Below are 14,325 nucleotides of genomic sequence, written 5' to 3'. Positions count from 1 at the left end.
TGACAACTCATACTAAATAAAAAATGCAGCACTGTACCAGCTACTAGGAAGAAAATTATCTCAGCTGAAATCAGGACACTTGCATAATAAGAACAAGAGAAACCTCTTACTTTCTGATGCTTGGCGCCACGGATATGGGCAGCATAAGCATCTGCCCCTGTACAAGACACATCACAAAGCTCACAGCGTAACTGATTCTGAGTTCCACGAGCTGAAGTGCTGCTGTTATTGGTGTTCTGGGAAGCTTTTAATGCTGCTTCTTTCTTTTTGTGTTTCTGGCCTTCTAAGTGTTCTTTATAAGTCTGTTTAAATAAACAATATCACACAGAGTAAGCTGTCTTTGTACTGTTTGCTCATCATTCATGTTAATACATGCAATATAGAACACAGAAATACTTCCTACATGGAAGAATTCTCCAATATGATGTATCTCAAGGCATTAGCAAGTCACTTCTGAGGCCAAAAAATTCCCTTGATCCACCACCAGGAGTCCACTTTTATGTAACATAATACTGTCTTTCCTTCTCTAACTTCTCAGTTCTTCAGTCAAGTGGTGGTTAACAGATACACCATTAAAAACTTAGCATGATCATAGAACTACAGTTTTCATTGCACAATCATTCTCAATTTTCAGACTACAAGACCACAGTGATCAAGTGTATCCAGGGAATTAAAAAATTCAATTCAAAAGAAGGCAATGTATAAAGTTGTGCTGAAAGCAAAATGCAGAAGTTGATGCTTGTTCCTATATCAACACTGGCAATCCAGAGAACAAGAAGGCTGGGAAGTAATGACGAGTTTGCCTAAAGAGTAAGAACTGTTTAACCAGATGGACATATAAACATTTTGCATTAATTGCTATCTACTTCCTACACACTCAAGTTCACTGTAAAACTAAGCTGGGATGCTGGAACACAATGAAGAACAAACTTTCAGGCTTACCATTCACAAAATTTATGTAATGTCATTGTTTTGAAAAAAAATATTTTCTAGGAAGTTTGCTATGCTAAAAAAAGGCAATTCAGATTAAAAGTTTGGAGCATTTCTGAAACCCAAAGCACAGCTGAAGATTATCTGTACAAGTTCAGAGGATTTATCTTTTCATGTTCTAGTAGTACCTCTTCCCATAATAGTGCATATTTTCATTTGATTATCCCTTTAGAAGTATAGAATCAGGTCCCTAAAAGTTTACAAATATTCTTAAAGGGGTCAGATTTTTCAGCTGAAGTAATCACAACTAAAGTCTAGAGCAGAACATTACAGAGTACAGGTACCTGTGGTCCAGCACAGCTGATCTTACAAACATCACAGTAGTGGATCTGGGGTGGTTTGGGAGGTTGTTTTGGTTTCAGTTGCTTATTTTGGAATGGTGCCTTTTTAGTAAAGGTGGTCCCTGTCCAAGCAGCTGTTGCAGCAGCAGCAGCAGCTGCTGCCGCTGCCTGTTTCTGTTGCTGCTGCTGCTGCTGGTAATAGGACGATGCAGCTGAATACACTGCGGCTTCATAGCCAGAGTAAGAGGTACCTCAAAGATCAAAATGAAATAAATGTTACATCACTGTACATCATGTATCAATTACATAATACACTAATTCACAACATGTTGCGTAACAGTTTGGGGGGTGGTGCAGGACAGGACAGAAATGATTTATTGAGGCAGTCTGAATTTTTCTTGATGTTTCACAGCACACAAATAGATGGTTAAAAATTGTACCAGTAATGTACTTTATTTTAGACACATCTTTGCAGGCATTCAGTTATGTTAGACAAATCAGAGCAAATCAAAAGTGAAATTTCCTAGTGCATCTGGTAAGACTGAGTATCATGTAACAAGAATTTTAATAAAAGACTTGATGAGGACCACCTGAATTATGCAGTCTTCCAGAACCACTGACTTAAATAGTTTTAGCACACAGAGGTGTTTGCGCACTAAAGCCTGGCTATTCGGTCCTCGATTTCTAGTATCAAAACTGAATAAATCAAGGAAACTGGGCTTTGATATCTTTAAACCACTTTCCCCCACACTAATTTAAGTATTTTTTCTAATCTTCTGATCATTCTCTGCCTCAACAAAGTCTCTCAATCCCTTTATAAAGGGAAAACAGAAAAAAAAAGGTCAAGGTGGCTATGATATGCCAGTATATATACCATGTGGCTGTAAAGTTAACATATTTTCATCTTTAGCTACTTTTTGAATTTCTAATGCTCGAAGAAACATCATTTTTTCACCACCCACACTCCTCTCATTATGGCTCAAGACAGCCCAAACTTAAGAATTATATTGGTCTTCTCCTCTCTGTCATTTTAAGTGCCGTTTGGTGGTGGCATGCTCCATTCCGTTTCCACTGTGACATACTTGTGTGGATGCGTTTAGTGTTTATTATTCCCCCATGCCACCTTTTCTTTCCAAACAGTAAGTTGCAATGCACCATGCCAATACTTTCTCACAAGTAACAAAAGAGGCAGAGGCTAACATCAAACCTCTTTTAAAGATACAGCAAAATATTTTGCCATTATGACCAAATTGTCTGATGTTTCTCAGCAGACCATGACACAATTCAACATGAACTGCTAAAATTCCGAGTATTTAGACTCTTCTGTTGCTACTGCAAAGATCCCAGTAACATAGTAGGTAGAATTCTTACCAGAGTAAGTAACTGCTGTTGTGCTGTATGTTGCACTCTGAGTATAGGATGGAACAACAGTAGCTGCAGCTGCTACTGGCTGCACAGTAGAGGATACTGGGTATATAGAAAATGTCGTTGTTGCTGGACTAGGTGTTGCAGGTTTTATTGCTGTCACTTGTCGTGTTTGCTGGGCTTGGGTATACTGAGTGGCGCCTTGGCTATACCCTGCTTTTGGAGCTAATCAGGATAGAAAACAGAAGCATACAAATGCTTACTTTAGTTGAATAAAACACAAACCACATTAAGTGATACTTAATAAGCTACGGCTTAAATAGTGGTGTCTGTTTGAGTTTTTTTGGTTGAATTTTGTTGTTTGTTTAGTTTTGCTTCTCCCAATCATGGTTATGTATTTGGTACCATGCAGCGCACAAACAGCAAATCATTTATTTCACTGCTCATGCTATTAAGTCTCAAAATTTATTTTTCACTGTGCTGCCATGCTTTTAAGACAATCTTCACATTCAGTGGCTCTACTGAACTACAAACTAATAAAGCAAGTCTAAATTTTCCTATCATTTTCAACTAATGTAAAAAAAAAGTAAACAGGATTTGCACCTGTTAGCAATAATGTTATCAGTAGTAACTACATATGTTAAGTAACTAACGAATTTCAAGTCATTCTAATGAAGGTGTCACCTGAATCCACTGATGCCTATATGAAGCTACTTCAGAAAGAATTTTGCCTGGAAGTATGTTTTGATTCTACTTAATAATAATCCTAACCCTAGAGATGGCATCTTCAGAATCATGACCAAGAGCTAGGTAGAGCAAATTCATACACATTGGCAGAGATTAAGTGACAAAACCAAAATACTTGAAAAAACTATTCTTAAGTTTTAGTGCACAGGCTATGTATAATGACAGTAGTTTGAATCACATCACCCACCTGTCTGGTAGTACGATTCAGCTACTGAAGGCTGAGGCTGGGCAGCAGCAGCCACAGCTGCTGCAGTTGCTGTTGGCTGTTGATAATATTGTTTGCTGTCATAAGCTACAGCTGGGGCAGTAGATCGAACATAAGAATAGGAATCCTAAGAAGTCAAAAAAGAAAACACAAGTAATTTCTCCTTTGAGTATGTATCTGAACTAAAAGTCATTAGCAGGGTCAATGAAATAATGCCTTTTCTCCTGGTCTGTTGAAGGTAAGACTTAGAAAACAGAAAAACACCCCCTTACAGGTGGTGTATCTATAAGTGCATTAAAGAAATTAAAATTCTGTTTACAGATACCTCAGGCTTGAAAAATGCCCTGATGGTCTTTCAGACAACATAGGAATTAATCTCATTCTATGAAATTGCTTTCCCCATCACATTATTATTTTTCTTTTCACTCAAAAGTAGCCACTAATTTTTCATGAAGACTTTATCAGACTACATTTCCGTAAAATACGAAATCAAAGACCACTGCAGATCTCCAAAGAAATGTCAATTTCTACAAATCACAACAAATCCACTAGCTTACAAATGTGAGCCTGTATTGGTTTTAAAAATCTCATTAGTAACAATACACTTTTTAGTTATGTCTTTTAAAGTAATACATTTAAACCCTTCTTTACTTTCTGCTGTATCAACTACACCATTAGGGAACCACGTGGTAGAATCAAGTAGCAAGAACTCAAGAGATGGACTGTAAGCGTAGGAGGGCCTGGAAAACAGTGTATGTGTTTACATATATTCTCTCATTCTCACCATATTTATGGCAAAACATAAAGAATTGATCAACTGAGGCCCAGGCAAGGCAAGAATTACTACAGCTGAAGGGATTCTGGGTGATTCTGAGAATGGTACTAATGTGTAATTTTTTAAAAATTATTTCCAAGAAATATAACAGTAATATCTTTTTTCCATCCAATTATTTTCAGTCAGTTTAGAGGACTCTCTTTTCTGTCCAAATGTATCTAATAATTGACCTCATAATCCAATACAGATGCTATTTTAAAGATTCCTATTTTATGATTTATTATCGTACTATGAATTATAAGAGTTGTACAAGAGGATTGAACACATACAACAATACTATAATCCTTCTAAACAAAACAGATACTAATCAGAATCTGGACAAAGCCTTGCTAAGTTTAGGACTAAAAAGTTAAAAAAAAAAAAAATGGATTACAAGAAACATACGACTTTAACATCCAAGATGAAAATTGACAAAAAGTTCTCTTCTGCAGAAGCCTGCAGCCAGATGAGGTTAGGTGTGATCTCACAAAAGATATCCATGACTACCTAAAGGGTAGTTCCACTCCTAGGGCAATCTTCCATCCTCCTATGTTGGCACCACAACTGCTGTACCACCCAGGAACCTGACAAAGGAACTATTTCTACCTCCACTTTTTTATTGGAACAGAGTATTTTCAGCTGTCCCATGATGCAGTTTACTGTATGCCACTTGAAAACTATGCCAGCTGGGACAAAACAGGACTACCTTTTACAGCAGGAGTTTCACAGAATTACTTGGAAGCAAATGTCAGTCCATTGCTTATAATGGAAATGTAGAATGGTTTGGGCTGGAAGGGACCTCAAAAGACTGTCTCATTTCAACTCCCCTGCCATCTGCAGACACCTTCCACTAGGACAGGCTGCTCAAAGTCCTATCCAGTCCAGTTTTGAATGCTTCCAAGGATGGGGCATACGCAACTTCTCTTGAACAACTTGTTCCAACTCCTCGCCATGCTCACAGTAAAGAATTTCTTCTCCATATCTAATCTAAATCTACCTTTTTAAGCTTAAAATCATCACCTATTATCCTCTCACTATATGTCCTCGTGGAAACTCCCTCTCCAGTTTAGATGGACTCTCTTAGGTCCCGTAGCACTAGCACTGATATTCCTCTACACACACACTTCACATTCTAGCCTCCTTCTTTTAACACTGTTGTTAAAAAATAAAATCATGCAACAGAAGTAATTTTTAGAACTCACCTGGTAGTTCTGTGTAGTGACAGGTGGTGGTGGTGGTGGAGCTTCTTGCTGCCTCTGTGTATAACCATAATCTGTAGCTGTGTGTGCTGTAGGATAGCCTCCATAAGCAGCAGCTGTTGCAGCAGCTGCAACAGCTACCGGAGCAGGCCTCGCTACTGCGACTGTAGCGGCTGCAGGAGCATAGGCTGCAGTAACTGTGTGCGCAGCAACTGGTGCTTGGTGGACAGTGTAGCTAGCAACTGTAGTTGGATGGGAATAAGCTACGCCAGAAGCTGGCTGCTGGCTATATGGAAAAAAGACAGTAAATAATTAATACAACATACTAAGCTAATTTCTACACGTCTCAAAAACCTTCCTTTAATAGTTGTCTGTTCCATGAACAGACCTGGAGCAGCTTTCTATGTATGCATACACTTCAATAGTTTTTACTACCACTCTTACACTCCCATTAAAAAGTCTGTATCATTCTGAAGTTTCTGTGGCTGTATCCGTATCATGTAAATGATGACCTTCTAAGAAAGGGGGACACTTGTGTTGGGGTTTATTTTTATTTTTTTTTTAAGCAGTGGAGCTCCAGTCTTAAACACAAAATAATACAGAAGCCTAAACTGTTATCTTTTCTTGACTAGTAAGTTTTAAAATGCTTTAGCAGTTCAATACAAAAATACTACTTTTCTGTGAAAGCTCATTACCAACCTTCAGTTGTACCAAGGTTTTCAATATATGGTACTGAAGTAATGAGATTTTAAATGCTTCTATGAAAAATTACTTAGAACTTAAGATTTCAAATGCACATCTCTGACAGGGGGTTTTGCCCATGAAAGTTCAGAATTATAAAAGCTGGCCTCGCTCAGTCCTACAGTAGTCCACTGCCTCACAATACAAAGCATGAAAAGACCAGTCAGATGAAGCAGGAAGACTGCTACCAGAGCCCTGGCAATCTTCCAAGAACATGCCCAGACTAATCTGCCTCTCTTAAAATCTGCAGGTAAGACATTAGCATATGGCTATTTACCAAGAATGACTAAATATTAACAGTGGAAATTAAAAAGGATGGCTTCAAAGATTTAAGAACTTGAAAAGAAACTAATATTATTGTCCTATATAGGTGTACAACTGTGCATTATTGATTGATATGTAATTGTACATTATTAGTTTAGAATGACTGTTTTTAAAAAAATAAAGTAAACAGTGACATAATCAAAATCACTACTTGGAAACAATGATAGGAAGTAGGGATTCAGTGATTACTCCGATTTTTTTAGCACACTTCTGCACTGTTGTTACTTGAAGCAAACATACACTGTGGCACAATGGCAGTATTGTTATCCTTAAGAGAAAATACAGTATTTTCTCCTAAAGTCTTAAATATTATGTCTGAATTAACTACCAGAAACAATACACCTTTTAACTATACATTCTATTATTTTGGAAAAAGTAATTTCCACATGTCCCTTGCATTTAATATTTTTTAGGAAAAGTGATTTTGTCACTGTAATTACAGCAGAACCTATTAATTTCAGTATATTATAAAACCCCGTTCCTACAGCAGAAACAGAGTTTTATTAGTATTGATTTTTCATGCTTGGACTCCACCTTTTTCCTATAGGCTAAAAAAGACACTTGCGTTCCATGCAAATTCAGTTCACTTTTGAATTGAACTCACAATTATGTTTAATTTTATTTTCAAATTATTAGCGTAGGAGTAGAAGTGAAAGATCTGAACACTTTGGTATAGTTCACACCACCGATTGAACCAATTCCTCCTAAATGATGTACATACCTCTACATTGTGATTCATTCCCACTATAGATAATGCAATGCTAGCAGTACAGAAGTAACATATTAACAAATTTTGAGGTAATAACCATTATCATACCTAATAAAACTACACCAAGCTGAGAAAACAGCAGACTCTAATTTGCACTGCAGTTAGAGACATCAACAGTTCAATACTTCCAACAAGGAAAGACTTGCTCCAGTCTATCTCAAATCTTATTCTTCCCTCCTCCTGTACACTGCTTTAACTCATTACTCCAACAGAAATCTATTAAGTTTTTTTATTGTATTATTTTTCTAACGTGGTAGAAACATTAGAAACAGAGCAGCATAAAAACCCAAGTCTGTTGATTGCTGGAACCAAGAGATGCACACAGGGGAAAAGGGAAAAAAAAAAAAAGAGGGGGAGGAGAAAAAAGGGATTTGTGCAGGAAGCAAATTCCAACTTCATAAAACTTCCAGGTTTTATGAAACTGTATTTTCTATTACAAAACACAATACAGTGTTCATAACACATTACATGGTAACTGTACCAGTATGATCATCAAATAAAATGTTTTTGTTCTTAGAATATATGTGACTAGAGTTGCCTGACAGTTTTCAGTATTTTACATTGTGAAGAGATTATCATCATTATCAGCAGGACTAACAGGACTCTGACACAGGCCATTTCATTTCTTTTGCACCGTTCTTGCTTCTGAAGTCCTTATCATGGTATAGAACTGACAGTCCAAATCGATAGATTTCTAAGACTAATAGTTCTACAACCATGTTTACTCTAGCAAACCTGTTCCCCTTGCTTCTGCAACATCATGCAGAGCTAGTGATCGAGTTTGCAAGACTGCATGAAAAACTACAGAACTGACTGCTTCCTCCTTTTAAAAAATTATGATACATTAGGTTACAGAAATTCAGGGTGACATCTAGATTTATGACATCTCTTTTCCTCCCCACGGCCTTAATGAAGATCTTTTAACATTAAGATGACTGGGCATTTTCATATAATTAATTTACACAAAAATATTTTTGTGCCAACTTTATCTAACTTCTGGTCATTTTTAATCCTTATTTGCTGATTGCTGCCTCATTGAATTTGCTGAGATGAACTGATCTTTCTTGTAGTTCATCTGTGCACCTGTGTTATTGGCATCTATTCTGCTTTCTTCAGTACAGATGGCACAAATAACCTGAATCATTCCAGATGCAGTTTCAGCTGTGCTAACTGGTGTGCTCCAAAGAGGTCTTTATTTTCAGCTCGACTTTTTCAGAATAGATTCTTGTAAAGTTTTCTGTGTATTTACAATCTTCTCCTTGCATCAAATATCATGACAAGCCATATTAATACACATACTAAGACTCAGAACCAGTCCCTAGGGAACTCCACTGTTCTAATTACACTAACCACCTATACCAGCTCCTTCTCTACAATTCTTTCACTAATCTCTGCTCTAAGTAAGTTTTCCATACTGAACCACATCAAGTATTTAAACTGAGTCCCAATAAATAAGATTCCAAAGGACCTAGGCACATGATTAAGTTATTAGAGTAACAATGAAACAGAGTATGTCATCTGAGCAATGGTAATAAACCACATGCATGTTCTTCACCACAACAAAGAAAGTAATTTAGTTTAGCTTAATCCTGTGACACAGTGAGAAAAAAAACCTGAATCAAATTACTCTGTGTTTTCTGTGGGCTAAGGACATAAACAGGTTCTGCGGCACAGCAGAAAAGCTAAATCACTGATCTAGTACCTTAGCTGGTTTTCTTTGTAGATCAGTTCTTCTCTTCCTCGGAAAAAACATCTAATATCCTTATTAGAATCTCTGAGTTCAAGGAATTCCATCTCTCTTCATATGAAAAAACAGTCTAATTGGCTTTATAAACTAGATGGAGCTTAAAAATAACAGAAAAAAATTGGCTGAAAAAAAGATTTGGAGGTTAACTGTTCCAATTCAGCACTCAAAGCATGGCTAATATTTAAGTTGTATTAGATTTGCCATGACTTTGTTCTGTCAGGTTCTGATCCAAAAATGGATTTTGCAAGACTGCTCTGGACAACTTGTTATAGTGCTTGAGCACTCTCACTGTCATGACTTTTCTCATTAATTTATAAAAGCTTCAGTTTCCAAAGCAAATGAGCTCTACTTCAGCATGTAGGTAGGGCAAACCTAGGTTGTGACCATTCAATTCAATGCAGCTTCATATTACAATTCCTGCAGTGGTTTAATTTACTATCAAAATAAACACCAACCTTCGATTAAAGAATTTAGAGGTGAAGCACTTGTCAGCTTCAAATCATACTCTACTGTACTGCTATTTATTTTTTCCATCAGAGAGTCTCAAATAGAATGCATTTAATTCGTACTGCACTGATTTTTTTCAGCTGGTCATCATAATAAAAACAGTTCTGCACCAAGGTAACTTTAATTCTACTTTCTAGGAACACAGATTCTTTAACGTTCACCTTCCACCTCAGATTTCCATTTAATTGTTTTCACTCTTTGAGCCGGAGCCAGTTCACAGTACAAGTTATAATCAATTATTCTGCTCTAGGTTATGCAGATGAAAGATTCAGTCAACTACAAAAAGTAATTTCCAAAACATTTCCTAATGTGTTTTATCTTTCCTTGCTTGCTTTAAACTCCTACACGTGTATTACTACCTCCCCACTCTCTTTGCTGCTTCCTCCTCCAAAATAAGTTTGATACTATTCAAGAATTTTACATCCCAGTGTATACCTAGCTTGACCTTATCTTTTACATCCTACTTACATAGCCTCAAGAGCAAAAGAATTATTTAGTCACAATTATTGTATTACTGTGAATGAGAAAAGTAGGTTTTACACTTTGACTCCAATCTCTGAATAATACCTATTCTATTTTCTACTGACACTACTGATGGAAAATATTAGTCTTTCTGATGCATTAGTATCAGAACAGGTCACTATACATCATTGTGAAATACCACTATGATATTAAACCTCCTAGATGGGACCAATTGCAGTAACCTGTGACTGTGCATCTCTCCACTCTAACCTCCAACTCCATGTCAGTCTGATTTTCTGTGAAGAACCACAGTGGTTCACAATGTTGAAGAACTCATCCCAGAGCAAAGAACTCATCCCAGAGCAAAGGTCACAGCAAAAATTGACCTTGCCCATATTGCTATCTGGTGGATGAATCTCATTTTACTGAGTATGAAAGAATGCCTTCACATGGCAGGTGCACATTTATCCTAACACTTTGCAAGCTGGACAAACGACCAACTCTGCAGCTGCCTTAATCGCGTTAACATCTTGTTCGGCTGCATACGCTCAGAACAGTGATTCTGAAACAGAGTAACAAGTAAAATTCTTTCTCCTTTGCAAAGTCTCTACTCCAAAACACTAAGGCAACAAATAACTATGATGATCTCTCTGTCCAATTCACAACACAAAAATCAATTACGTTGTATTACAGCTTTAAATCAAATGTAATTCTAGGTACATGTTTAGCAAGGAAAATTCCAGGCCAAGCACTGATGTTTGACTGAGCTGCATTAAAACACCAGCAAAAAGTCCACAGCCTTAAAACAAGCTCTCAAAGCAGGTGATGCTAGCCATCACTACTCCATATTGGTTATTAAAAAAAATTTAATTTCATAATTTTGTTGGTAACTTTTATTCACGGTATTCAAGCAGCAATTATAAACCTTTCTGAACTCCCAAAGATCTTCAACAACGAAGCTTTATCAGTGATTTTGATGCAGAAAAAAAAATACAGACTTCGAAAGTGAAAAAAACCTAGTGGCACTTTAAATTATTAGAAGCTGGCTAGGAGGCAGAAACTGCTGATCAATAGCAACTAATGAAATATCACTGTCCAGTTCCAAAACCACACAAGTTTGTCTTAACTTAAATAGCTGTATAATATAGGTCTCTAAATGAACAATGTTCTTCCACAAAATGGCTTAGAGGAGATCCTGTGCTAAATTATTAGATCTACTACAGCCAAAGGAAGACCCTTCAATGCACATAAGCCACATGAAAACTGATCTCCAGTGCATCTCCATACATCCAACACGCACACATCAATGCTGCTGTTATTCCAACTCTATTTAAGGTGCTGAACACGGAAAATTTTCTTCCTAGAGGTAAAGTGCATATCTTTTTGTTTGTTTTCTGAATGCTATTTTAACATAGAGTTTAGATTAGGACTAAAATCAATTTTGTCTCCAGCCAAACTAAAAGCTTCCTTAGAAATTACAACTTCTAAAATATTTACTCCACTAAAAGAGTGATTTTCAGGCTGGCTTGGCAAAACATTTAAGGCAATCTTGAAATAAATTTTTACATTTTTACATTTTAAACTAAACTACCTCCACTAATTCAGACTTATTTCTTGAATTAGATAAAGAATATTTGAACATCTTAACATTACAGATACTATATTTGTTGAGAAACTCAAAGTTTCACAGATTATCCTGTTCAGTGGCGAAATAGTAAAAATACAGTTAGCCAGTTTTTCTTTCAGACATATTAAAATTAAAGCAACTAAGACCTAACTCTACAAAAACAGAAAGAAACATTACAATCTGCAGCTTCTTCAGATCCTAACTTACGAAGGGGCACTACTGCAAAACTGGTCAGATCAATTTTTGTGTTTCTGTATTAATGAAACCTGGTCAGAACAGAATAAAACCAGACAAAAAAAAAAAAAAAAAAAAAAAAAAAAAACCAAAAAACCAAAAACCAAACCCACAAAACAAAAAAACAAAAAACACAGACAATCAAGTGAGCTTTCTTCTTCCTAAGCACACTTTATAATAAACAGCCTAGCATGGTGAAATGAAGTATCACACTACAGTAAGCTGTTTGTTTTCCTAGAGCTTGTCGCTCATTATGGACATAATTTTATCACAAATCCACATCCAGATTAAATATAACTTTCTAGAATTTAAATGAAAACCATTATTTACTATTACAACAATTCTGTGAACAGAACTTTGTAACAAAACTACGAATCCAAAGACAGGCCTGAAGGCATGAAAATGTACAATTCGCTCCTGAATTGCTAAATCTCAGAAGCTCCTAGTTAACCCTTCTACAGTTTAACTACATAAGCCTAAAAAGGACATTTTTCATAGCAATTTTGAGTTTACCTTCCTCTTCCATGTTTCTAAACACACCTTTGTGCCATTTCATTACAAACAAAAAAAAAAAAAAAGATTGATATTAAATAGTTAATACACTACTAGTAATTCATCACCAACAATATCTTCATGTTCTCACTACAGCCCTATTGGGTTTTCAATCTTCAGATTTAGTTTCAAGACCAAATTTAGATGAAACCAAATTCTGCAATGTTTTCCCCACAGTACATCACAACAATAACTCTAAGCGTCTGTTACAATGATGCAATACATGGTCTATATCTACCTCCCTTGCTCTGCTGCACACAATGGGCAGTTTATTGCCTATACTGCTTTCTTCATCATCAAAACATTGATTAATTCATGTCTAGTCAAGAGATTTTTTCACAACAACACCCAAACAAATGATCATGGAGTCCAAGATGCTTGACTTGGATGAGCACAGACCTCAGTGTTGCGACTGCTTCTGTCAGACATCTTTATTGATGACCTTGATGACAGAGTGTGTCATCAGTAAGTTTGCAGATGACACCAAGTCAGGTGGCAACGTAGATCATCATGAGGGTATATAATCAGAGAATCAACCAGGTTGGAAGAGAACTCCAAGATCATACACTCCAACCTAGCACCCAGCCCTAGCCAGTCAACTAGACCATGGCACTAATTGCCTCATCCAGTCTTTTCTTGAACACCCTCAGGGACGGTGACTCCACCACCTCCCTGCGCAGCCCATTCCAATGGCAAATCACTCTCTCTGTGAAGAACTTCCTCCTAACATCCAGCCTATACTTCCCCCGGCACAACTTGAGACTGTGTCCCCTTGTTCTATTGCTGGTTGCCTGGGAGAAGAGGCCACCCCCCACCTGGCTACAATGTCCCTTCAGGTAGCCGTAGACAGCAATGAGGTCACCCCTGAGCCCCCTCTTCTCCAGGCTTCTTCTGCTGCAAGGGCATACTGCTGGCTCATGTTCATTCAACTTGAGTGTTCACCTGGACCCCCAGGTCTTTTCCTGTCAAGCTAGTTTCCAGGTGGAGCTTGAACATACAGTATATTTTGGTGCATGAGGTGGTTCCTTCCCGGGTACAGGACTTTGCACTTTTTCTTGCTGAACTTCATGAACTCCATAAACTCCCATCGGCCCACTTCTCCAGCCTATTGAGATCCCTTTGGGTGGAAGGGCAACTCTCTGGCTTATCAACCTCTCTTCCCAGTTTTGTATCATCAGCAAACTTGTAGAGGGTACACCCTGCTTCATTGTCCAGATAGTTAATGAAGTTGTTAAACAGGAAAAAAAAAAGTTAAAATTGGCAAGTTCTCTATAAAAGGAAAGAAGCTTCACTAGGATAGAGTATTATACTTCAGTTCTTAAAAGAATCTGTATTTCCTGCCTTGAGCTACCACTTTGCTTTTCTAGCACCAGTAGTGCAACTACACCTTAAGTTACCACTGCTGCATTTTAGTAGCAGAAAAAATGTTGTAATTTAACATCCCAGACTTAACACTACTCTCAATCCACGCTGAGGTTACAGCTGTGAAGGACAGATCTATTTTGTTAACAGGTAAACTTCCCCAAGCACTCAGCTCCTAAAAACATAAGTCTGATGCAAATTTCAAGTAGTTGGCAGACTACTCTCCTAAAAAAATTACAAAGGCACTTCTGATTAGTGAGGCACCTCTGCTCCCCAATGACCACCACTTCCTTCCTCAACTCCAATATTTGCACACAGCCCACATTAACATAAACCCAAAACCTCTTACTGCTATTCTAATGTTGGCATACCTCCTTTGTGAGACCTCAGTGACTTGAA

The 14,325-nt window shown here is 37.2% G+C and overlaps 1 protein-coding gene and 1 non-coding gene across 4 annotated transcripts in view; both read right to left on the bottom strand.

The window, feature by feature from the left end:
- Positions 1-14,325, bottom strand: part of ZFR (zinc finger RNA binding protein) — a 36,972-nt gene that overhangs the window by 19,177 nt on the left and 3,470 nt on the right. For all 3 annotated transcript variants that reach the window (XM_064176408.1, XM_064176409.1, XM_064176410.1), the window contains exons 3-7: positions 5,605-5,887; positions 3,571-3,715; positions 2,643-2,861; positions 1,275-1,522; positions 111-302 (exon numbers count right to left, since the gene is read on the bottom strand). In XM_064176408.1, coding sequence (XP_064032478.1) covers positions 111-302; positions 1,275-1,522; positions 2,643-2,861; positions 3,571-3,715; positions 5,605-5,887 — 1,087 coding nt within the window. The remainder of the gene's footprint in view (positions 1-110; positions 303-1,274; positions 1,523-2,642; positions 2,862-3,570; positions 3,716-5,604; positions 5,888-14,325) is intronic.
- LOC135173756 (small nucleolar RNA SNORA66) lies at positions 8,088-8,222 on the bottom strand. The gene has a single exon (XR_010301424.1). It is a non-coding gene; the product is annotated as a small nucleolar RNA SNORA66 (small nucleolar RNA).

The sequence above is a fragment of the Pogoniulus pusillus genome, chromosome Z (genome assembly GCF_015220805.1).
Source record: "Pogoniulus pusillus isolate bPogPus1 chromosome Z, bPogPus1.pri, whole genome shotgun sequence".
In the NCBI taxonomy this organism is placed as follows: Eukaryota; Metazoa; Chordata; class Aves; order Piciformes; family Lybiidae; genus Pogoniulus; species Pogoniulus pusillus.
Note: the sequence above shows the minus strand (reverse complement) of the source record. Positions and strands in the feature narration are given on the sequence as shown.